Source organism: Stegostoma tigrinum, chromosome 29 (assembly GCF_030684315.1).
Source record: "Stegostoma tigrinum isolate sSteTig4 chromosome 29, sSteTig4.hap1, whole genome shotgun sequence".
Taxonomy (NCBI): Eukaryota; Metazoa; Chordata; class Chondrichthyes; order Orectolobiformes; family Stegostomatidae; genus Stegostoma; species Stegostoma tigrinum.
Window position 1 is genome coordinate 26,328,197 of NC_081382.1, and position 24,841 is coordinate 26,353,037.

General features: G+C 39.4%; 1 protein-coding gene across 4 annotated transcripts in view; it reads right to left on the reverse strand.

Moving 5' to 3' along the window:
* Positions 1–23,879, reverse strand: part of golga1 (golgin A1) — a 50,032-nt gene extending 26,153 nt beyond the window's left edge. Inside the window, exons 1-9 of one of the 4 annotated variants that reach the window (XM_048559130.1) lie at positions 23,748–23,879; positions 21,958–22,279; positions 16,173–16,263; positions 6,718–6,792; positions 6,260–6,357; positions 4,829–4,861; positions 3,958–4,086; positions 3,354–3,523; positions 1,191–1,302 (exon numbers count right to left, since the gene is read on the reverse strand). In XM_048559130.1, the coding sequence (XP_048415087.1) occupies positions 1,191–1,302; positions 3,354–3,523; positions 3,958–4,086; positions 4,829–4,861; positions 6,260–6,357; positions 6,718–6,792; positions 16,173–16,263; positions 21,958–22,089 (840 nt within the window). In that variant the 5' untranslated portion in view covers positions 22,090–22,279; positions 23,748–23,879. Of the gene's footprint in view, positions 1–1,190; positions 1,303–3,353; positions 3,524–3,957; positions 4,087–4,828; positions 4,862–6,259; positions 6,358–6,717; positions 6,793–16,172; positions 16,264–21,957; positions 22,280–23,469; positions 23,659–23,747 lie in introns of those variants that run through there. The other 3 variants (XM_059638297.1, XM_048559131.1, XM_048559132.2) reach the window with 3 other exon arrangements.
* Positions 23,880–24,841: the final 962 nt, after the last annotated feature.

Sequence of the window (24,841 nt, forward strand, 5' to 3'; positions counted from 1 at the left end):
CTCCTCCCTCCGGACCAACCTCAGGGAATCTCTTTCCCACTGCAACTCTCTTGTACTCTCCTCTCCACCTATCTTCTCCTCTATCCATCTTCGGTCTGCCTCCCCTTCTCTCCCTATTTATTTCAGAACCCTGTCCCCATCCCCCTCTCTGATGAAGGGTCTAGGCCCGAAATGTCAGCTTTTGTGCTCCTGAGATGCTGCTTGGCCTGCTGTCTTCATCCAGCTTCACACTTTGTTATCTTGGATTCTCCAGCATCTGCAGTTCCCATTATCTCTCTTATCTCTGACTTGACAGATCATAAGTTTTACTTTTAAGGTTTGATTCCTGTAATGGTCAGTTACTAAGATTATTCAGACTAGGTTGCCAAAGTTCTTTTAACAAAGCAGCACAAGTTTATTACAAAGGCAAAATAAAGCTAAATATATATACACCCAAAACAACTGAGAAAGATCTCAACATCAACAGCAAACAGATTCATTCCTTTTCGCAGCAATGTCCTAAATGGTCACTCAGTCCCAATGAAGTGTCCTATCTATACTCTAATTATTTTTTCGAATTTTTTCAATTCTGATGGCCAGAAGACTGCAAAATGCCCAGTTACTTCTTACCAATTTTGACAACTTGGAGACTTCTATAAACTAAATAAAACTCTCCTTCTACTGAGATGACTTTTCTTCTGAGCTCATTCTACTAGTGACCTCTGGCCAATTATTTGTGTATCATAAAAACTCAAATTGGTAAACATTCAGCAATTAGATATCCAGGTGGATGAAGAATGCATGTAACTTAAATCACATATTTTCTTAGAAAAGCCATATTTAGTTCACTGTTCAAAATTACTATCTGGTCTCTACAAAAAGAAAATTGTAGAACACAAAATTCACAGAACTAAAATCTACTTTTCCCTCACTTTCAAATCTAAATTTCCAAATAATAAAACATACTACAAACCTACATCGCATTATCAAAGGCATAAGTTATTTTTCAAAGTATTTAAACACATTAAATTATAACTTTGCACTTTCTAAGGATCTAGCAAAGAAATAAACAGATTCTGAAATACAACTGGAAGCTAATTTCAGCATGAATTTTGTTCAGATTAAAATGGGCATATGGCTGAACAAGGAAGTGGATTGCCAAAGATTATTGAATCTTTTAATACTTGAAATAAAACTCTAAACATTTGTACCTTATGTAAATCAGTTGATAGTCTTTGATTCGCATCCTGTAATTCCTGTATTCTGTATTCTAACTCCATTATTTTTTCTTCTGCACTTTTTTTGATAGCCTCAAATTCCTCTCTGCACATCAAACAAAATTTAACAGGATTTTAAAGAACAACATAGCAAACATTATCTGTCATTTTTTCAGACCCTTATTTTGGTGACATTGTTTGGCATCAGGGTGGAAGAACAGAAAACCTCTTAAAACATTAGGAATCCAAGGGACTGGTGAGAATGAGAAATTGAAGAAGTTAGTATTATTAAAGAGGTCTTCACTCAAAAAGTTAACTGGATTAAAGTTTGTTAATTCCCCGGCCCAGACGATCTATGTACCATAATGTTGGGGGAGATGGTTGTGGAGATACTGGGTGGTGAACATCTTTCAAAATTCTACAGATTCTGGAAAGGTCCCTACACACAGAAAGGTAGCATATATAACCAGACTGCTTGAGAAGGAAGAGAGAGAGAAAATGGAGAACAACAGATCTGTTAGTTTCATGTCAGTGGTCAGGAAAATATTACAATCTAAAGAAGATACATTAATTGGGCACAAAGAACAATAGTAAAACTGGGTAGTGTCCATTTGGATTAATGAAGAGAAATCATCTTTGACAAAGCTGAAGCTTCTGAAGATGCTACTTGTAGCATAGTTAACGAGACCCAGCGGATATAAAGTATTTGGATTTTCAGTGCTTTTGATAAGGTGCCACACAAGTTAGTGAACAAAACTAGAACATACGGCATTGGAGGCTATATACCAGTTTGGATTAAAAATTCGTTAACAGTCAGAAAACAGAGTAGGAATAAATGTGTAATTATTGGGATGATAGACTGTTACTAGTCAGGTACTGCAAGGATAAATATTTGAATATTTCCAAATGTGCTAAAGACACAAAAATAGGTAAAAATGCATTCACAATGAGGATACAAGGAAAGTTAAAGATGACTTGGACAGGTTAAGTGAATGAGCAAGAACATGGCAGATGCAGTATGATATGAATAAGTGTCAAATTACCTACACTGTTAGAAAAAAATCAGAAAGACAGAATGTTTCTTCACTGGTGAGAGACTGAGAACTGTTGATGACCAAAGGGATCCAAGTGCCCTTATTTATGAGTCACCATGGGGTGCAGCAAGCAATTAGGAAGGTGAATGATATGCTGGCCTTTGTCAGAAGGGAAACTGAATATAAGAATAATGATGTTGTTAAAACTGTATACAACATTGGTGCAACTGTACCTGGAGTATTGGAGAATTTTTCATCTCCTTATCGAAGGAAAGATAAACTTACCAAAGAGGATGTAACAAAGTTTCAACAGATTAATGCCTGGGATGGTGGGACAGTATTAGCAGGAGACATTCAGGAAACTTCAGGAATTTTTTGTGGGTTTTGAACAATGAGATTAGTGGTGTGATTTCATTGACACCTCAAATCCTTACCGGGCATACGTAAACAGGATGATTACTTTGGCAACATCAAGATACAGGCAATAGTCTCAGAATAAGGGTAGGCTATTTAAGACCAAGATGAGGAAGACTTTCTCCACTCAGTGTTGGTGAATTTCTAAAATTCTCTACCCTAAAGGACTGTGGAAGCTTATCCATTGAGCATGTTCAAGACAGAAATTGGTAGATTTCTGAAGACAGACAGACACCAAGGGATAGGCTGATGGTGTGGGAAAATGACATTGAAGTAAATGATCAGCCATGAACAAAGTGAATGGCACAGCAGAGTTGATGGAGTGAATGGCCTATTTCTGCTGCCATGTTGCCACAGCACAGCAATTATAAACGATCACTTCACATGGCATGATTATACCACAAAGTACATGTGCTTTTTAGCTGAATGTCCACATTTCCTACACGGAACTTTGTTGGTAAAACAAGACCTAAATTTTCAAAACCTAATCCAAGCTGACAGTTCAGCACAGCACTGAGGCGTGCTACATTCAGGCATTTTTTTTTAAACCTGTAATTCCTGCAGCCCCTTTGGTTCGGAGGTGGATGTGAATGATTCCATGGCACTAATCAAAGGTTAGAAATACCTGTTAATTTTAAATTAACATAAAACTGTAAAGATATGGGAAAAAATGATTCAGAACTCTGACTTTTTTCTAAGCATATGGTACCTTTCTTTATAAATATTTGCATTTAGTGTCTGCAGCTGCTCCAGCATTTTGTCTTGATTTAAGAGTTTCTTACTGGAGAGCTTCAGCTCTTCTTTGGTTTGATCTAGCTCTATTTTACGCTCTTCAAGTTCCTTTTCAATATTGAGCAACTGTTCTTCTTTCCTCAAGAGCTGTCAAGCAAATAAAAGAATGATTTTTACCAATTAGTATTAGATCTGAATCAAAATATTTTAACATAGTTGTCAGATTTAAGTTTAAAAATGAAACCTAACTGAAACGAAACAACCCAAGTAATTTAAATGCAAATAAAACTAAGTTACAGGACAACAAGAAATTGCTTGCCAGTGATCTATGGGTTGCAATTTGCACACTACTTGTCTCATAAATAAGAGTACTGAACAATGTAACTTTATATCAGATTAATTAAGTGGTTGAGAATTAACTTATTCCAAATTCCATTAGGGAAAATTTATAAAAATGGAAAGAACTGCAGATGCTGTAGGGGAAAACTTTTGCTCACCAGAAACTATACAACAAAAATAAAGCTATGAGACTTTCTAACTGATGGAAGATTGTGAGAACCTTCACATTCCACTTTTTATACCATATGTTTGACTTTGGCAAGTTCCTGTTGCTGAAATCCATCCAGTTCGTCCTGTTCGTCTCGTTTCTGGAACAGATTTAATCCGTGATCCTTCATTTGCTTCAACTGATTCTCAAACATTGTCTTCTCCTACAAAAGTTAATTAAAAAAAAAGGAAAGGCTATTAAAATCTATAAAGGTATTTTTAGACAACTTCAAAATCAATGCCATTAAGCAATTCTGAAAATCATTTTACACGTGGCCTCCGTATAATACATCATGGATGCCTAGTTAATAAAGTTTGTGTAAAGCCAGATGACCAAAGGGCTCTCTCATTAGAGGGAAACGACCATTAGTGGTTTAACCTGAGGGTTACCGCAGTTCAGAAAGGGAGAGCTTGAGATGGTTGAACCTTCATGATAACTGGTGCAGGGAGTACCACCCTGGTAGTCACATAGATAAGAATGTCAGAGTGGACTACCTTGCTGCAAACATTAATAAGGCATTATTGTGCAAATATACTGCAGTTCCTTGTAGACGAGGTGAGCAAGAAACAAGTGGAATTCTTTTGTGTTAACATCGATGAAGGGAGAAGATATGGTTACATAGATGGAATCCAGGAGTCTTTTAGCCATTGAGTGTCACTTGGAGCTGCTATGTTTCATCACATCATCAGCTGCACCTTGTCCAGTATGACAAAAACAAATTAACCATCATTTAGCTAACCATTGTTTCAAGGATCTCATTGCATACAAATTAGCTGTCAGAAAATCACTAAAGAATTTAATACCATTCTGAATCAAAAGTATTTCAATCCCATTTCTTAATTCTCTTTAGCCAGTGAACAGTTCATAATAATGGACAATACTTAAGAGCTATGAAAATGCAATACCTTTTCAAGAATGGAAACTTTCAGCATCCAGTCCTAAAAATAAAAATGGCAATTATTTTTCTTTCTAAACTATAATTGCAGAAACGTTTTCAGAAATACAGTTTTAAATCAATGCATTAAATTAATACATTTATGGAATCTATAAAGTGCATCTTTTGATTAATTAGAGTCAGAGTTGTACAGCACAGAAACAGACCCTTCAATCAACTCGTCCATGCCAACCAAATATGCTAAATTAGTCTCGTACCATTTGCAAGATTTGGTCCATATCCGTCCAAACCCTTTCTACTCATGAACCCATCAAGATATCTTTTAAATGTTTTAACTGTACCAGCTTTCACCACATCCTCTGGTAACTCGCTCCATACACACACCACCCTCTGCATGAAGAAATTGCCCCTTAGGTCCCTTTTATATCCTTCCATTCTACTTTAAGCCTCTAGTTTTGGACTCCCCTACTGTGGGGAAGAGGCCTTCACTATTCATCCTATCCCCCTCTTAATTTTATAAACCTCCATAAGGTTATCCCTCAACCTCAGACACTCCAGGGAAAACAGCCCCAGCCTATTCAGCCTCTCCCTATAGCTCAAACCCTCCAACGCCAGCAACATACTTGTACATCTTTTCTGCACCCTTTCAAGTTTAACAATATCTTTCTTACAGCAGGGAGGCCAGAACTGAATGCAGTATTTCAAAAATGGTGTAATCAATGTCCTCTGCAGCCCAACATGATATCCCAAGTCCAAGACTCTGACAGAAACTGACAAATAAAGGCAAATGTAACAAATGCCTCCTTCATGACCCTGTCTACCTGTGACTCCATCTCCCAAACAACCCTTTATCTGTGAATCTGACATACATTAAGTTCTCAGACAGAGATGGTGTTACAGTACACTGGTGTTCTGAAACTGTTAACTGCTAGGGTCTATATGTTGTCAATGTAACCAGCTACTAGCAAAAGGAAGGAGCCTTATCATGGGGGTAGAAAACAAAACAAGTTTAGAACGCATGTTAAACTGTGCTTTTCCTCTTTCGTACTGCAAAGCTCAGAGCAGTGGACTGCAGTTTGAATGCAGAATGAGGAGTTGCTCTGAGAAGGGATTACTATGATGCATTTAAAAATAATTTGCAGCTCTTTAGGAATTTTATCTGCAAGGAGTTCTAGAATGATGCTGAAAGGCACAGTAATCAATGATCATACATCTGGCTACTTCAATCCAAAAATGTTCAATCTAGTTTAGCATTACGTTATAAAACAAAGAAATGTGATGGTGGAGATCTGACACAAAAACAGGAAGTGCTGGAGAAACTCAGCAGGTCTGGCAGCATATGTGGAGAGAAAAACAGATCTAATATCTTCAGTCCAGTGAACCTGCATCAGAACTATCGTAGTATAATGTAATCTTCATTTTGCAACATGAGTCAGGTTACCTGATCCCTCTTTTCTAAGGCTTGTGCCATTCCTTCTGCCATTTTTGCTCTGTTGGCTTGATATGCCTCATTCTGTTCCTGAAGTTTCCTCATTGAGGCTGATTAAAATTTGGAATAAAAATATGAGATATTATTACTTTATGGTAAATGAAATTTCATTAAGCATCTAATTGTCTTGTCCCGTTATTTGCCTTTTAAAAACCCGACACTTAATATTATTTTCTGCCACAAAATTAATAACATTGGTTCTTTTAAAAAAGACTTTTGCAAATGTTCTTCCATAAATTTTAACAATAGAATCATATTGTTATCTATGTTTGCGACTGACGTCTTCAAAGACAAAGTAATCCAGAAAGGTTTCTGACTTTATTTATACTTTATTATAAATGAATTACCATCCCAAAAAACTCAATGAATTCAATCTCTCAATAAGAAACAATAAAAATTAAAATACGTACAATCCTGATGTTTTTCTAATGCAATCTCAAGCTTCTCTTTTGTCTTCTGCAAATTTCGCAGCTGCTCAGCATAATCTTGTATTAGGGGAGGGGGACGCAGGTCAGGAGTTCAAAACAGGCAAAAAGAAAACAAAACACAGGAATAATCATGAGTGACGGAAGTAAATGATTTTCCCCAACAGAAAATCATTACTGTTAAGGAGAACATATGTGTTGATGACATTCCCTTAACATGTTAATGGCAAAAAGAAAGATCTACTTTACAGTTTAAAAATAAAGCATAATATGGAAAGTAATGTTGGATACATGCTGGAGCCTGTCGAGCTTAAACACTGAATTGAACTAAAGTATTTTTCTGAACTACTGGAAGAACCACTAATTGTAACTCACATGTAACAGTTTCAATCTTTTCCATCAGTTGTCATATGAACTCGTAAATTAGGCTTTGGAAAACAATTTTAATCTGTTGTTCACTCACCGCGTCCCACAAGCGATTTCTCAAAGCCTTGAACAGCTTAAAAACCAATAAACAATATCTAACTAACAACATCACTGAATCTATTACAGAAACGTTGAATGAAACTGTTTTGTAAGAAAGGTATCTTTGTAAAGCTAAAAATGTGAAACCAAACTCACGTTAAATTAAGACAGATAGATTAAACATTAGCCTTAATACAATTTAAAACCGAACTACTGTATTCCGTGCACTCTACACTACAAAAACAAGTATTTATTTAAGTATCACGGTGGGTTCAAATGCATCAAATGAATTCTATCAATTTATCCAACTCATTAAGATTTTTCATGCAATTGAGTAACAAAACTTGCCATTCCCAGCTTTCTGATATATCTAGAGGTAAGGTGAGGTGAGGTGAGGTGAAGAGAAGAGATGACCTGAGTGTTTGAAAGACTAATCAGGGTTACAAAATAATGAGAGATTGTTTGTACTGGTTGTTGAGATGGTGACAATGTAACAAAATTTTAAGATAACAATAGTATACAGGGGGATGTTGCCAAAATATTCTACACGCAGACTTGTATCCTAATAGAAGGTTTATAACAGCATCATCTTTTAGGACTGTGGCTTTAAATTTAGAGGAACTGAAGGTGGTCATGTGAACTATTCTGAAGTTCACTTGCCTATAGGCTGTACGGTTTCAATGCTGGAGATGAGAAGAAGATTTTAGATTGTTTTACTAAAAGGATGGTGCCATGTATTTATGCTTTGAGCCAACAGCAGCATTCCAAGTATAACATGAGTAGGTCTGGAGTCTCCTAAGATGGTGTTGAAGCTGCAGGAGCATAAACACGTATGTTGTAAATTATCTGTGTATGTCTAAGGTTAAGAGAATGTGAGATCAAGGAATGGTAATTAACATTCCTACTTACTAGATTAATGCATTTCACATTTCCACGGCCAAAGAGAGCAAAGGAAGTCATTCTGAGATCAAGTTGCTGGGTTCCCTGCAAGTCTGGAATATCATAGGCTGACATGTATTCTGCATGGTCAGATGGAAAAGGTTGTTTAACTTTACAAGTTACTACAGCTGATGCAGATGGGAAATGGTCTCTAACCAAACAGATAAATCCTGCAGACCTCTAAAGATTCCCAGAGATTTGTTGTGGCATGGCCAGGAGAATGAATAACAATCAGAACAGGCTTTACTGGTATGGGTAAATGAAAGAAACTTTCCAATAATTGTGGAAAGTGCTCAGAGACCAGATTATGACTTGGTAATATGGGAATACTTGAACCCATAAGAAACGAGGAACAACAGTTGTCTTTGCTGCAAGGGCTGTAATTCTCTGGAGAAGTGATAAACACAAAATACTGAAATGTTCCTCTCTGCTGTTTAAAAGTACAAGTTACCCAGAAAAAGAAAATAACTGTCAATTTTTTGTCATTTGTTAACAATAAAAGTAGGAGTTACCAAATATTACTACGTAGAAACAGGATATTTATCCAAAAAATTTTGCCCATTGTTTTCTCCATTGGAACTGTCAAGCTAATCTCAATTTCCTCACTGCCCATCTCCTAATTTTTCTTCCATTCATCTACCTATAAATTGATTTTAAAAAGAATTTATGCACTCTGATTCAACAGTGGTTTTCAGCAGAGAATTCCACATTCTAATAATTGTCTACAGTGGTTCTTTGAATCTTGCCTCTATCTCGGATTATTTTAGAATTCCTGCTTATTGTCATCTTGACAGTCAAAGGAAAATAACCTAATGTTTCATGCCTCTCGATATTACACCAATTTTTTCTTTCATAACTTTATTCAAGTCATCATTTAATCTTCCTCATGTTTCTTTCACTGCAACCCTCCATCCTATTTTGATTGCCCTGATTTTAATGTTCCTATATTTGAGCACTTTCCTATTAAAATAAAACTACTGGCTAGGTTTGATTAAAGATTATTTTCTGATTGTAGGCACCTTTACATCAGAGTGGAACTTTTTCCTTTTAGTTTATCACAGCCTCCACAGACTTACGGCCTTTACAGCAAAATTCCAGTTACTCCACTTTTAAATGCATCCCCCAATCCCTATTTCGCTCAGCAGTATATTACAGTCTCCCCATACTTTTCTCACCCTAAGCAGAGTTTCTTAAATGAGTCACCAGCAACAAAGCCTGTTCTGATCATTTTTCTGCCCCCAGTGGTGCCATAATTCACATCTCCTGAATCCTTAAAAAACTGCAGGATGCATGTCTCCAACTAGAGACTGCCTCTGTCCTTTTCTTTTGCTGATCACATAGAATTCTTGTCTCTGCCATAGTCAGGCCAGGGAAATTATGATTAAAAAGCAATATGATTATATTACCCCCACAAATGCAAATTGTGACATCATTTTTATAAAACTGGAGTCATGGCTGTAAAGAATTGAAATACTATCGTAACCCATTATGCATATCAAGAAAGTAAAAAGCACGAACGCAACAATCCATTCAATAGGAAAACTTCCAAGTATAACTGGTAGTCATCAAGCAGAGGCAATCTGCTTGGCTTCGCTTCCAGGGCAGAAGACGATTGCATACTGAAGGACTTTTCCTGTTCAGTGAAGCACCCGTGGGTCACACAAGGCAACAGGTCGTGTTTGCAAGCAACTTTGAAGCAAAGGCCTTAGGAGACACATGTTGATGAAATGGGAAAATGCCATCACCAAACACAGTCCACCAAGCACTACCATAGTGATTAGCAGCTACTGCAACTTGACAGACATAAACACAAGGACACCTGATAACAAATTCACATGTGTCAGCTGTTCCTATCTTACCCCGTATTCTGTGGTTTGAACTAGTCAGGTGCCATCACTCGACTGTACTCTCTGTAATTCTTTTTGTCTTTTTATATGCCCTGTATCATAGCAACAAGCATAGAGATTTACCACATAACCCAGAGCAATTGCCTGTTAGGTGGTTGCCACTTTTTGTTAAGCTCTAAATGTTTTCTGCAGACTCCAAGTTGCGCCCACAATTGCAGTCAAGTAAAGAGTTTCCTTTTACAAATACCGTTATTAAACTTCTAGGTTAACTGGGGACAATAACAAATAGGGATGACTTTTGTTGTGAAAAATGAAAATGTTTGACAAATTTGCTAATTTTTTTTAAGGCTATAATGAGCAGAGTTGATAATGAGGAACCAGCAGATGTTGTGTATTGGATTTCCAGAAGACATTTGATAAGGTGATACATAAAAACTTTTGTACAAGCTAGGAACTCACAATATTGGGGGTAATATGTTAGCAATGGGTTGAGGATTGGCGAACACACAATTCAGAGTCAAGACTAATGGGTCTTTTTTGGGTTTGAAAGATGTGCTTATAAGAGTGCCACAAGCATTAGTACCAGGGCCTCAATTAATTACTATCTATATCAGTGCCCTGGAGGGGATTTTGGAGTAATTTGATGATGATACAAAAGCCAGTGGGAAAGCACGCTGCAATGATGATGTGAGGCATCGCAAAGGGGATACAGGTAGGTTAATGAGTGGGCGAAAACTTAGCAGATGACGTACAATGCAGGAAAGTGCAAGGTCATGCTCCTTTGTAGAAGAACCAAAAGGTAGACTAGTATTTAAATGGAGAAAAACCTCAAACAAGTGCAGCACAGAGAGATCTGGATGTTCTTGCGCATGAAACCTGCAGGTGCAACAAATAATTTAATCAAATAGAATTGTGGCCTTTATTGCTAGGGGGCTGGAGTTTAAAAGTAATTAAGCCTTGTTACAACCATACAGGGTTTGGTGAGAGCAACAACTGTGTTCAGTTTCGGTGTCCATGTTTAAGAAAGGAATGTGCTAGCACTGGAGGCAGTTCAAAAGAAACGCACTAGACTGATTCCTGGGATGAAGAATTTGACATATCGAAAACGACTACTCAGGTTAGGCCTTTGTTCGTTACATTTTAGAAAACATACACGATTCTGAGAGGATCTAATAGGCTGGATATTGAAAGATGTTTAAATTTTGAGGAACCCTCAAAGTAGGGGACATAGATCCAGAATAGGGGGCATTTATTTAAAATAAAGATATGAAGGAATTTCTTCTCTAAGACTATAGCAAATATCTGGAATTCTCTATCCCAGAGAGTTGTGGAGAATGGAACACAAAGTATTTAAAAGAGGGAGATTTTTTTTTTGAAATAGCATAGTGAGAGCTGAGGAGCGGGGATGAAAGACAAGTTAGGGCCTGGGACAGATCGGTCATGATCTCGCACAACAGCAGGGCAGACCTGAGGAGTTGAATGGCTTAATTCTGACTCTATTCCTTATATTGGCAATAGTTCCCAGGCCACCTCACATTGATGAGGGAAGCCTGTCTCTTTCCACGCGGTCCGATGTCACCTTTTTCCATCCAGCAACTTGACAGTGTGTTTCCCTAGCACACCGCACTGGTACTGCACTAAACATTACTGTCCCAAACATTGTGTACCCCAGTATTTCTTTAAATGTAACAAACAAAGAAAAGTGAAGCTCAACAGTTAAACTATCATTGCAGCAATCTCGCTGTGGCAAGACAATGTCACCAAGATCATACAGATCACTTTATCTTTGTTTCAATAAACAAAAATCTACTAGTTGCTTCAGTGCCATAGCAGCTTGGAGGTGTTAGGCCCAAAGGAAAAGTGCGGGCATGATTTAGAAGGCTGAAGCTCAAATAGAGGGAGTTTAAAAAAGTTTAAAGCAGAAACCAATGTGGTCTTTCAAACTTCTTTGAATCTGCATTTAGATTACAAATGCAAAATGGCAAGTTAGAGGCAGTACACACATTAAATTGTACCATCAACTTCCAAGAAATTAGAATGAAGAATCCAGTAATGAAGAAAAACATGTCAAACTGAATGGAAAAAAAAGCTCAAAATATGCGCTGAAACTATTCCCTCATGACAATCCAAACCTTACCATGTTAATGCAAAAGTCCAAGACATCTATACTCCAAAGTAAAGTAGCAAATAAACAACGTGAAAAGTTAATTTCATTACAGACTCTTCACAAGACAAAGTACTTTGATTATTATTATGAGGCATATCATGTCACAGTTTTTTCTTACGTACAAAAAGATGATAGATAATATTCTAAGCATTTTCTCTCCTTCAATATATTGACAAGTTAACCTTGAAGATATTAATTCAAGATGAGCACTGCACACATCCATCAGATGAATTAACAACTCCTAGTTTTCTCAGTGCATATTAATTGACATCACAGCAGTGCAAAACACAATCCCCTCTTGAAAGAGCACATTAACATTAAAAATGGATTGGACTGGATTGTGTCAATAATGCAATATCTAAAGCTAAAGTTTCCAGACTGTTTGCCAATTTCATATTTATCCTTCATTGGTTTGTCAAGCATCCTTGACTTCAAGCAATGCTCACTTAACAGAAAAGTCCAATATACTTATCATATGCATTCAAATATAAAATAGAAATCAGTAAACACTAGTACGCAAGTTTCAATTAGTTACTAAAAAGGCTAATGGATCTTTAGTTCAAAAGGGTTGGAATACCAAGGGTGAAAGCAAAATTACATTTGAAAAGTCTGATGAGATCCAATCTGGAGCATTCTCTTCAATTCTAGACATTGCTTTAGAATTAGAGCTGGAGTAACATCATAAAGCACATCTTCACACAAAGACTACTAGAAATCTAGAACTTGCTCTCTGAAAAAGATGTCGAGGCTATGTCAATACTTAAGATTTATATTTTATTAGGCAATGGTGCCACTGAGCCAAGGAGGCTAGAATGAATTAAAATTTTCATCAACAATAATCCAAACTGGTTGAACAGATTGACTGATCTATTTCTGTTCCTGCATTGTTACTGCTCCACGTAAAACCCTGGGAAGAAGGTACATTTTAAAATTTTTGTTAACTCCTTACTTTTCACTGTCAGCACAGGTTCCAACTTCTCTCAAATTTAACCTTTTGCTCTACACTCAACTCGTCATTGCTGCAAAGAGTTGTAAACAGTTTCTTAGTTATTTTCAATCACAGTAAGACATCCAAATACAAGGACAAACAAATACAATTCAGAAGGAGAATGTTGAGCAGTTTATCCATATTTTGCTAACTGAAACTCAGCTTTTCCAATGTTCTCTTGGCTAGTCTCCCATCTTGTACTCAAACTTCAGCTCCTTCAAGACTCTGCTGCTTATATCCAAACCTTAACCAAGTGCCACTCACATAGCACCTTTGTATCTTGACCCCTGACCTGGCCTAAAACTTAAAATTCTCATTTTTGTTTTCAAATTCTTCTAGCTCTAAACACCAAAAACTTTGCACTCCTCAAATTCTGACCACTTGTGTATTCCCAATTCCAATTAACCCCCAATGGCAATCATGCTTTCAGTAGTTTGCATTCCTGGTTATGGAATTCCCTGACTAAACCCGTCTCCTCTTAATTTAAGGTCGTCCTTAAAATCTTCTTCATCAAAGGCTCATGTCATCTATTCTAATACCTCCATGTGAATTGGGGTGAATTTTTCTTTTGGTAGTTACTCCTGTTGTTTCCTAGGTCATTTTACATGTTAAAAAATATTCATAGATGTTAATAAGGTTGGAGTCACACCAAATGATTACAAGTTACTGGCTAACATGCCATAGTCTTAATATGACTTGCAAATGTAAATTTCCTAAGATCACCCAAAACAGCTGTCATATTAACATACTTTGAGGGATAATTGTCAAAATGATCGTCCTTTATCCATTACTATAAAAATTGCCTTTTTTTTCCAATACTTGTACGAGGATCACAATAATTACCTCACTGCTTTGTTGTGAATTATTTATAAGGCTTCCCTTCTTTCTCATAAACAGCAATGCAAGACAATTACAAATTCCACTAATTTTCCTCGAATAAGAATTTTCATCGCTGACGACGATTTAACTCCAGCCATCAGAAGGGCTGTTAAGTCAAATGCATTCACATTTTGCATTCAAGTGCACAATGTCTGCTGTCAGGGTCCATTCTGAAATGCCATTTTTGGGACAGCCAAAAATCATACTTGTAGAAAATAATAAGACTTTGAGCCCCAATGCACTACACAGATCTAACATGTACTAGAATTTGACAGTTTAGTGTATTTATAGAGTCACAAAGTCATACAACATGGAAACAGACTCTTTGGTCCAACCAATCATGCCAAACATAATCCCAAACTAAACTAATCGCACCTGCCTGCTCCTGGCCCATATCCCTCCAAACCTTTCCTATTCATATATTTATCCAAATGTTTTTTAAATATTGTAACTGTACCCACATCCACCACTTCCTCAGGTGGCTCATTCCACACATGAAACACCATCTGTGTAAAAAATTTACCCCTTGTGTTTTTTAAATCTCTCTCCTCTCACCTTAAAAATATGCCCCCTTGTCTTGAAATCCCCCATCCTGGGTAAATGACAATGACTATTAACTCTATCTATACTTCTCTTACATTACAAACGTCTATCAGGTCACATCTTGACCACCTAAGCTTCAATGAAAAAATGTTCCACATTATCCAGCCTTGCATTACAACTCAAACTATGCATAACCAGCAACATCCTTGCAAATCTCTTCTGAACCCTCTCAAGCTTAATAATATCCTTCCTATAACTGGGCAACCAGACCAGTTTCCAGAAGAGGCCTCACCAATATCTTCTACAACCTCAACATGACTTCTATACTCAAAGGCTGAGCAATGAAGGCAAACTAGCCAAATGCCTTTAGAATTAGAGGGGGAAAGTTTAAAACGGAAATGAGACGACATTTCTTCAGCCAGAGAGTGGTGGGCTCATGGAATTCATTGCCACGGAGTGCAGTGGAGGCTGGGACGTTAGATGTCTTCAAGGCAGAGATCGAAAAATTCTTGATCTCTCAAGAAATCAAGGTCTACGGGGAGAGTGCAGGGAAGTGGAGTTGAAATGCCCACCAGCCATGATTTAAATGGCGGAGTGGACTTGATGGGCCGAATGGCCTTACTTCCACTCCTATGTCTTATGGTCTTAACCACCCTGTCTATATGTGTTGCAAACTTCAAAGAATTATGTGCCTGTACCCCTAGGTCCTTCTGTTCCACAACACTACCCACGGCCCTAGAGTGCACAGTCATGAAAATATTCAAGGGCTGGATAATATTATTGACAGGCTCCCCACAGCCATGTAAATGTCAGGGGCAAACTTACCTCCAATTAGCAAGCTCATCCTGCTTTAATTTTTCTGGTAATGAACCTCTTAATTAGTATGAGGCAGAACTTCTATCCATCTCCAGGATGCCCACCTGTTGGAGACCTGGGCATTCAAGTAAATCTAGGATCCTGCTGGAGCCAAGCTGACAGGGCCACATGAGGGAGAGGGACACACTGGCCATAGTAGGCAGTGGTGTGTAAGATGTTCAGGAGAGACAAAACTTTTGCAAAGAGGTTCCAACTGGCAAGAGGCATCCCCCACTCCCTGCATACCCCCTCTAATTATGCCAGCAGCCATCTGGATTAAAAGTGCTGAACTACACACAGAGCACTAGCCTCTCTTGTTGCCCAAGCGGAGGCACAATGAGCTTAATTGGGCATTATTTGCTCACTCAATGGTCTCAATTTTGCCATGGTCAGATGACCCATGTAACACCTCCACAGCATTCTAACTTGTGCCCAACCACTTGCTTTATCAGCCACAGATGGTTTGTCAAATTCAACTCAAGTCATTTGTGATGTTAACCTGAACTAAACTGACTCTCTAACATAAACAAAACATATCAAGGATGTATATACACTAAATCAAGCTTTTGACCATTGCTTGAATATGAATATTTAAAAGATAAAACACTATTTTGGAATTTTCTATACAAAAATATTTTTTACATCTCTTTTTCGCACATTACTACGACACCTTAAGCTGAAATAGATGATCACAAAATAAAATGTAAATGCCGACTACAACACGCAAACTGAAAAACTTGTTTATCAAAGCAGGTACCTGACAGCTTTACTTCCAACTTCCGAACTTGGTCATTTCGCCGTAGCAGCTGAGACAGCAGATCCTCTCGAGAACAGCTACTATCAGAAGCCTTGGAAAAACAGTGAAAAAGATGTTTTTTAAAAAAAAAGGTAAATGACTACAGCTCATATGGTTTATTTTTCTAATGCTACTAAGCATTTCCGACAGCCTTAATTTACTTTAACCAAACCAGAACCTTGTTCATTTCCCATGCAGTGATCTAAAATCTAAAACACTTTCTTTAAATACTTGAGTCTCTATCACACTTTGAAAAGTACACCGGCTATAGTATACAGCAGTGTTACATCACATCAATTTGCCAAACGTCAACATTACTCACTTGGACTTTGGTATGCCAACCACACCAGCAACTATGGTCCCACCACTGAAGATATCAGCAAATGAATTCAGGACTTTCACAAACCACTTCACTGACTACTTTAGCTTCATTAGAGATGTTTTGTATTGCTAGCTTAAAACCATTCAAGTTCACACATTACTCCCTAATTGTAATTGAAAAACTAGCAAAGTCTAGAGTCAAAATCCTGAGTAAATGAGGGCAGAAGAAATGTTTTCTACCTGAACTATCAATAAAGCTCAACAAATAAAAGTACAATCCACAATTTTCATAGCTAAAAGAGACAGTTGTCTTAGGGATCACTGACAGTTCCAAAAGTACTGGCTGACTTGTTTTCATAGCTGGACTAACAGACATAGAGAAAAGGAAAAGTACAATCAAATTAAATGGTACAGTTACAAACAATGGTGGGACATAACATACTTCACATTTGATGCTGCACAATAAGTATTATCCATTATGCTCACAATTCAGCACATGGGGAGGGAGCCACAGGCAGGTGGGTGAATTGATGCTTTTCGTTTTTGAGCTACACACAGTATTGTCTTGAATTAAAGTTTCAGCTGCTGGTATGACAATTTGTCAATTGCGAAATCAATACAAGTCATCTAATCATAATTCAGCAAGAAACAATCAACTACACTTCTGTCAGACAAGAGTAACATAATCCAATAAACAGAGGCCTGGAAACTGAAGAAAAAAACCTATCTTTGTTTGTCCTATACTCTCTGGGTGCCTCTAAGTGATGGTACATTAGACCAATAGGATCACTGGAACACTACAAAGTAGGGTCAGACTTCAAAGGACAATAGTCCAAAAAGCTCTTGAAATTTTCTTGGGCAACTCAGTGTTTACGATGATATCTGAAGAACTTGCTTTCACTGCCCATGTATTATTCCCACCTTTGTAAATGCAAACTTAGAAAAGGATTAATTGATGCAAAATAAATGACCACAAAGCGTATTAAGAATTACACAATATCCTTAAATAACAATGAGAGCCAAACTGCAAACAATAAATCCATGGGACCTGATCAGGTACACCTAGAACTCTGTGGGAAGCTAGGAAAGAGATTGCTAGGGTCCTTGTCTACATATTTGTATCATCGATGGCCACAGATAAGGTGTCGGAAAACTGGAGATTAGCTAACATGGTGCCACTATTTAAGATAGGTGGTAAAGAAAACCAGGGAACTATACACCGATGAGCCTGACATTGGTGGTGGACAAGTTGTTGGAGAGAATTCCAAGGGACAGGACTTACATGTATCTGGAAATGCAAGAACCAGTGATAGTCAACATGGCTGTGTGTGTAGGAAATCGTGTGTCACTAGCTTGATTGAGTTTTTGAGGAACTAATGAAGAGGACTGATGAGGGCAGAGCAGTAGATAAGATTTATATAGACTCCAGTAATGATTCTGAGGGGCTGGTCTTGGACTGGGGTGGACAAAGTCAGAAGTCATGACACCAGGTTATAGTCCAACAGGTTTATTTGAAATTACCAGTTTTCAAAGAGCAGCCCCTTCGACAGTTGCAGGGAGCGAGTAGAACATAAAGACACAGGGAAATTGATCATTAACTTGTCTGATCACATCCTTCAACCAGTTCTCAGCCGAGGGCTCAATTTCTGCCCCACGACCAAAACAGACCCCATTGGTCTTGCGATAGGCACAGAAGAGTTCATCAGGCGATTGAGTCTCCAGGAATTCTTCCACAAACCCCAAGATGTCAGCAGCGACCCAATAAGACAACCAATGAACTGGAATGATTGACAGAGATCCATGGAGCAGTGACCAAAGAGGGAACAGAATTGGAGCCCTCCGGAAGGCTGCTGCCCCAAGGTCAATGTATGCTCAAGGCACCAGATGATATGTTAATGCCAGTTTCATCAGCAGTGCTCACAAGATAGCACAGAACGTAAAAAACAACGCAACGTCATCCATGTTCAAGACCAATCACAACATTTTCATCAAACAAGCAAAGGAGTTATCATCGTCATACGGAATAGAACGGACTACTGCAAAGTATACTGACAACGAAACAACCAGGAACACTACAGACAACTACCTGATGATCTAACCAAAAAACACAACTGTCAATTCAACAGATTGATCAAGACTTTTGATCCAGACCTTCACAGTATCCTGTGCACATCCCATGTATTTCTCACTTATAAGACTTCTACTATCTTCCAAAGATACACAAAGCCAGCACACCTGGACGTCCCATTGTATCATGCAATGGGACCCTGCGTAAGTACCTCTCTGGCTATGTCAATGGCATCTTGAAATCTACTATACAAGGAATCCCCAGCTTTTGTCACATCACTACAGATTTCTCACAGACCACTCAAACCAGGAATATTCCTCAACACAATGGACATTTCGGCACTCGACACAAGCATCCCCCACAATGTTGGAATCGTTGCAACAATCTCAGTACTCAGTATTAACAGCTGCCAATTTCCAGGCGCCATCCTACATCTCATCTGCTTCATCTTCAATCACAACGCCTTCACTTTGAAAACTAGTTCTTCATCCAGACACATGGATCAGCTACGGGGACCAAATGTGCACCCCGAAAATGCCAACATTTTCATGCCCAAGTTTGAGCAAGACTTCTTCACTGCACAGGACTTCCAACCAATGCCATACACTAGATACACTGAAGGCATTTTCTTCCTTTGGACTCATGGCAAGGAATCAGTAAGACAACTATATAACAATATCAACAAGTTTCATCCCACCATCAGACTTACCATGGATTATTCTTCAGAATCAATTTCATTCTTGGCCACACACATCTCCATCAGGGACGGACACCTCAGTACCTCACTCTACCGCAAGCCCACGGATGACCTTATAATGCTGCACTTCTCTAGTTTCCACCCTAAACATTTTAAAGAAACCACCCCCTACGGCAAACCCTGCACATAAACAGAATCTGCTCAGACAATGAGGAACATGACGGACACCTAAAAGGTTTTGAAGCAGCCCTCGTATGAACGCTATAAGATTCTCAACTCATCAATCACCAGTTCCGACATTCCATAGCGTGAAACCGCAACAACCTCCTCAGCAGACAGACACAGGATACGACCGATACAGTACCCTTCGTCACCCAGTACTTCCCCAGAGTGGCGAAACTGCACCATATTCTTTATAGACTTCAACATGTCTTGGATGACGATGATCTAACTCACCAAGATCCTCCCCATGCCTCCATTTATCACCTTCAAACAACTGCCAAACCTTAAACAGACCATTGTTCACAGCAAACTCCCCAGACAACATTGACCACAACATCATGGCAGCCTCTGCAAGACATGTCAGATCATCAGCATGGACACTACCATCACATGTAGGAACACCACCCACCAGATACTCAGGCGACTTGGCTGATGTTGTCTATCTCATACGCTGCATGCAAGGATCCCCTGAGGCATGGTATGTTGGCAAGATAATGCAGACACTATGTCAACGACTGAATGGACATCGTGCAATAATCACAGGCAGGAATGTCCCTTCACAGTCAGGGAACACTTCAGTAATTAAGGGCATTCAGCCTCTGACCTCCAGGTAAGCAACTTCCAAAGCAGACTTTGAGATACACAATGACACAGAATTGCTGAGCACAGACAGATAGCCAAGTTCTGTACCCATGAAATCGGCCTCAACGGTGATTTCTGAGGTCATGTGACACTACATGATCCCACCAGGCTGTATTTGTAAAATCTTCCTTACTGTTCTGTTTGACACCATCACCTTGATAATTGTTATGATCTCTCTACCTTAATTAGTTTGTACAGTTTTGAATTATTTATTACTTTGTTTAGACCTGCAGCATGCTACTCTTATACCTGTAATGTTATTCCAGGTATTTAGTTTGTCTCCCCAATTATCTCTCTGCCTCATTTAATCGGATTATAGGTCATCTCTTCACTGGTTATTCAGCTGTTGACACTTTATTCATTGTCTAACACTCGTGGTCACCTGCAGAGACTTATTATCTGATACTCCACTTAGACCAGTACGATCTTTTGATCTCTTAGCCTATAAATTCTGTGTCTGTGTGCTCTGCTGTCTTGTTGTACCTGACGAAGGGGCTGTGCTCTGAGAGCTTGTAATTTCAAATAAACCTGTTGGATGAGAGCCTGGTGTTGTGAGACTTCAGAGTTCAGTAAGGTATTCGACAAGGTTCCTCATAGTAGACTGGTTCGTAAGGTTAGATCACATAGAATACAGGGAGAACTAGCCACTTGGATACAGAACTGACTCGAAGGTAGAAGACAGAGGGTGATGCTGGAGGTTGCTTTTCAGATTGGAGGCCTGTGAACAGCAGTGTGCCATAAGATTTGGTGCTGGTTCCACTGCTTTTTGTCATCTATATAAATAATTTGGATGTGAACATAGGAGAGTGGTTAGTAAGTTTGCACGTGACACCAAAATTGGAGGTGTAGTGGACAGCGGAGAAGGATACTTCAGAGTACAATAGGATCTTGCTCAGATGGGCCAGTGGGCCAAGGAGCAGCAGATGGAGTTTAATTTCGACAAATGCAAGGTGCTGCATTTTGAAAAGGCAAATCAGGGCAAGACCTATCTACAACGGTAAGGTTCTGGGGAGTGCTGCTGAACAAAGAGACCTTGGAGTGCAGGTTCATATGTTATTCCTTTGAAAGTGAAGTTCCACATAAACAGGATAGTGAAAAACGCATTTGGTTTGCTTGCCTTTATTGGTCACTGCATTGAGTACAGGAGTTGGGAGGTCTTGTTGCAGCTGCAGTGGGCATTGGTTAAGCCACTATTAGAATATTGCACGGCCTCCCTGCTAAAGAAAGGATGTTGTGAGACTTGAAATGGTTCAAAACAGATTTACAAGGATGTTGCCAGGGTTGGAGAGTTTTGAGCCATAGAGGAAGACTGAATAGGCTGATATTATTTCCCCTGGAGCAGAGGGTGAGGGGTGACCTTTTAGAGGTTTGTAAAGTCATGAGGCACATGGATAGGCTGAATAGACAAGTTCTTTTCCCCCGAGTTGTGGGAGTACAAAACTAGTAGCCATAGGTTTAAACTGAGAGGGGAAAGATTCAGAAGTGACCTAAGGAGTGGCGTTTTTATGAAGAAGAGTGTGTTGCATGTATGGAATGAGCTGCCAGTGGAAGTGGCAGAGGCTGGTATAATTACAATAATTTAAGAAACATCTGGATGCATATATGAATTAGGGGGATGTGGGACAATTGCTGGCAAACGGGACTAGATTTATTATGGGTATCTGGTCGGCATGGAGGAGTTAGGCTGAGCATACAGCTCTATGACTAACTGCAACTGTTGATTCAGCCTGATGAAATCACAATCTTTCCACAAAGCCTCTTCAAAGATCTCAATTTTAGACATACAAAATACATACAATATCTTCTCCAGAGTCAGCTCCTATTGAAGTAATGGAGTCTCTGCTGACCGATCTTGGAATCCGTGCCGTACCAGGACGTGAGGTGTTGCCTGCCTCTTCAGCAATCTTCTTTTTCAGTTTTGCAAACATGGTTCTTCAGCTATATTTTTCAGAGGTGTTCCAAACCACCAAACTGTTTAAGGTTATCTGAAGTCTCAGATGAGTTTGGAAGAGAGACAGTGGATGTGCTTTAGAAAACAATGTACTCTGTTTGGCTCCTAGCTGCTCCTTAATAAGGCTCACTTTTTATATCTACTGCAAAAACCGTCCATTGCATCACCTGTCAGCAAAATAAAGTACATTAGATCAAGAAAATAACATTTCTACTGGTTCTCAACTGCAATCATAATATGTCAGAAATGATGTTTTAAAAAAAAAACTTTGTTTCATTATTCTATACAGCTTGGGTTTCACAACTGAAGTCCACTGCAATTCTCCTGTATACCCACATTTCTTTGTTTCCTACCCTAAATTCTACTTTAGAAGACCTGGCAGCCAACATACAAATATGTAACCACTAAGAAAGGGAAATGGGAAGAAAATTAAGTAAACATTTCAAAATTGTTCCATCCAACCCAAGTTCAAGCACAAAAACGGGCACCGGGTGTTTGCACGCGGGCTCAGTGCCAATACTATGAGAAAAGAGTATTTTGCGTCGCGCTTACATTGGACCAAACTGCAGAAAAGATTAATTAAAGTTTAATGACATGATACCAGTTTTTGTGCTACTTCTTTGATGCCAGAATTGTCACATTCTATTTCCCCAAGGACTGTTGGTAAATTCCATTCTTCAAGAATTCTGACAAGACCATGTTTTGCCTATGAACAAGACTATTCAATGTGCTGTTTCATTTTCCTTAACAATACAGCATTTTGTTTCTGCTACTTTTTCCAGAAGTTATGGTCACCTAATCTTTGGGATTCAAAACTACTTCTAATCAACTAATCACAGTATTATTCAAAGTTTCTTTCCTGTAAGAAAATATGACTCAAAAGGAATCAAACAAATGGACTGGAGCCAGTTCAGGTGAATAAATTCCAAATGGATTAGTCAGACTTTATAAATTTCTCATGATTCAGGAACAATGTCCTTGGGTGATCCATTATTTAAGGCACAGGAGGGACAACCTAGGTAGCAACACGTCTGTTAGTTTAACATCATTTATGGGGAATTTACTGGGAGAAATCGTGAAACAGAAAGAATAAATCTTTGAAACAAAACAGAAATTGCTGAAAAAGCTCAGCGGGTCTGGCAACATCTGTGAAGAAAAAAAAAATCAGAGTTAACGTTTCGGGGTCCCGTGGTCTTTCCTCAGAACGGATCTTCACAGATGCTACCAGACCTGCTGCGCTTTTCCAGCAATTTCTGTTTTGTTTCGGAACAGCAGCTGACAGCTTCTTGAGTGACAGTTTACGGGACCAGTCGGAAAGCGCGTCCATCCCTGTCGAGGGACAGAACAGCCAACCCACCAATCAGCAGCTCGTCAATAAGGTGGGCTCGGCAGCAGGTTTTAGTTCACCAAAGGAGGGCGAGCGGCCGAGCGTCCGCCGATACGGCCAACTTGGGTCATCACTCATGGTTCACTAAGCAATCAACTACCCACTGAAAGCTTCTGCTCGGCCGGATCTGTTATAAATAGCAGGTCACTTCCGAGAAGTTCGACACGAAATTGCCGATAACGGTAGGAACCATAAACTCCGGAGAGCGAGGACACCCGAGCAGGCACTTTCTCATGGCGACCAAGTACCTGAGTGTGTGTTAGCAGCAAGGCTCTATACACTACTGCTCCATCCTGTTGTCGGCCTTTCTCACCTCCGCTCAGCCGACGTGGCCGCAACGTCATCAAGTTCCCAGCGGCTTTCCTTCAGTCCAATCAGATTGAACGTTAGATCGGGGACTTGTGCCATTGTACCCATTCGCTGATGTATTGGGACTGCTGATTGGACCGTAGCCAAGCCCACCAAAACAAATCCCCGTCAGCAGCAGTGGGGGAGGCGCCGACGACGCCAACAACAGTATCGACCTGATCAAGAGTGAACTAGTGAGACAGTGCTGCTCCAAGAGTCTCGGAGGACTCGAATTCAACATCAACGGGCCCCAGATTTCCCTTCAACACAGCGTGTCAATTCTCCCAGACGTTACATCTTCTTGTCACTGCTGCAAGGAACCCGAGTGAAAAAGCACTAGGATTTTTTAAAACAAATTCACACACCACACATGAAGTAGGAAACTGAAACTGCACTCGAGATAAAACACGGAAGTGAGGCTGCTGATTGTGGGGCATGTGGACTTGATGGGCTGAATAGCCTGCTTCTCCTTTGCAAGATGGAATATTGCCCTCTTAATTTAGGGATATAGGCCTTAGGGTATGATCAGCTACGATCTCATTAAAATAGCAGATAGGCTCGAGAGACGTCCTGTTCCTAATTCAATCGCAAGCTGCCAGCAGAACTGAATCAAGGCAGTTGATAGTCTAATAGTACCGATGTCTCAAAGGTCTGAGGAAGAGTCATCTAGACTGGAAACCTGGGAACCCTGCAGCCCAATGGTATCAATGTGGACTTCACCAGCTTCAAAATCTCCCCTTCCCCCACCGCATCCCTAAACCAGCCCAGTTCGTCCCCTCCCCCCACTGCACCACACAACCAGCCCAGCTCTTCCCCTCCACCCACTGCATCCCAAAACCAGTCCAGCCTGTCTCTGCCTCCCTAACCTGTTCTTCCTCTCACCTATCCCTTCCTCCCACCCCAAGCCGCACCTCCATCTCCTACCTACTAACCTCATCCCACATCCTTGACCTGTCCGTCTTCCCTGGACTGACCTATCCCCTCCCTACCTCCC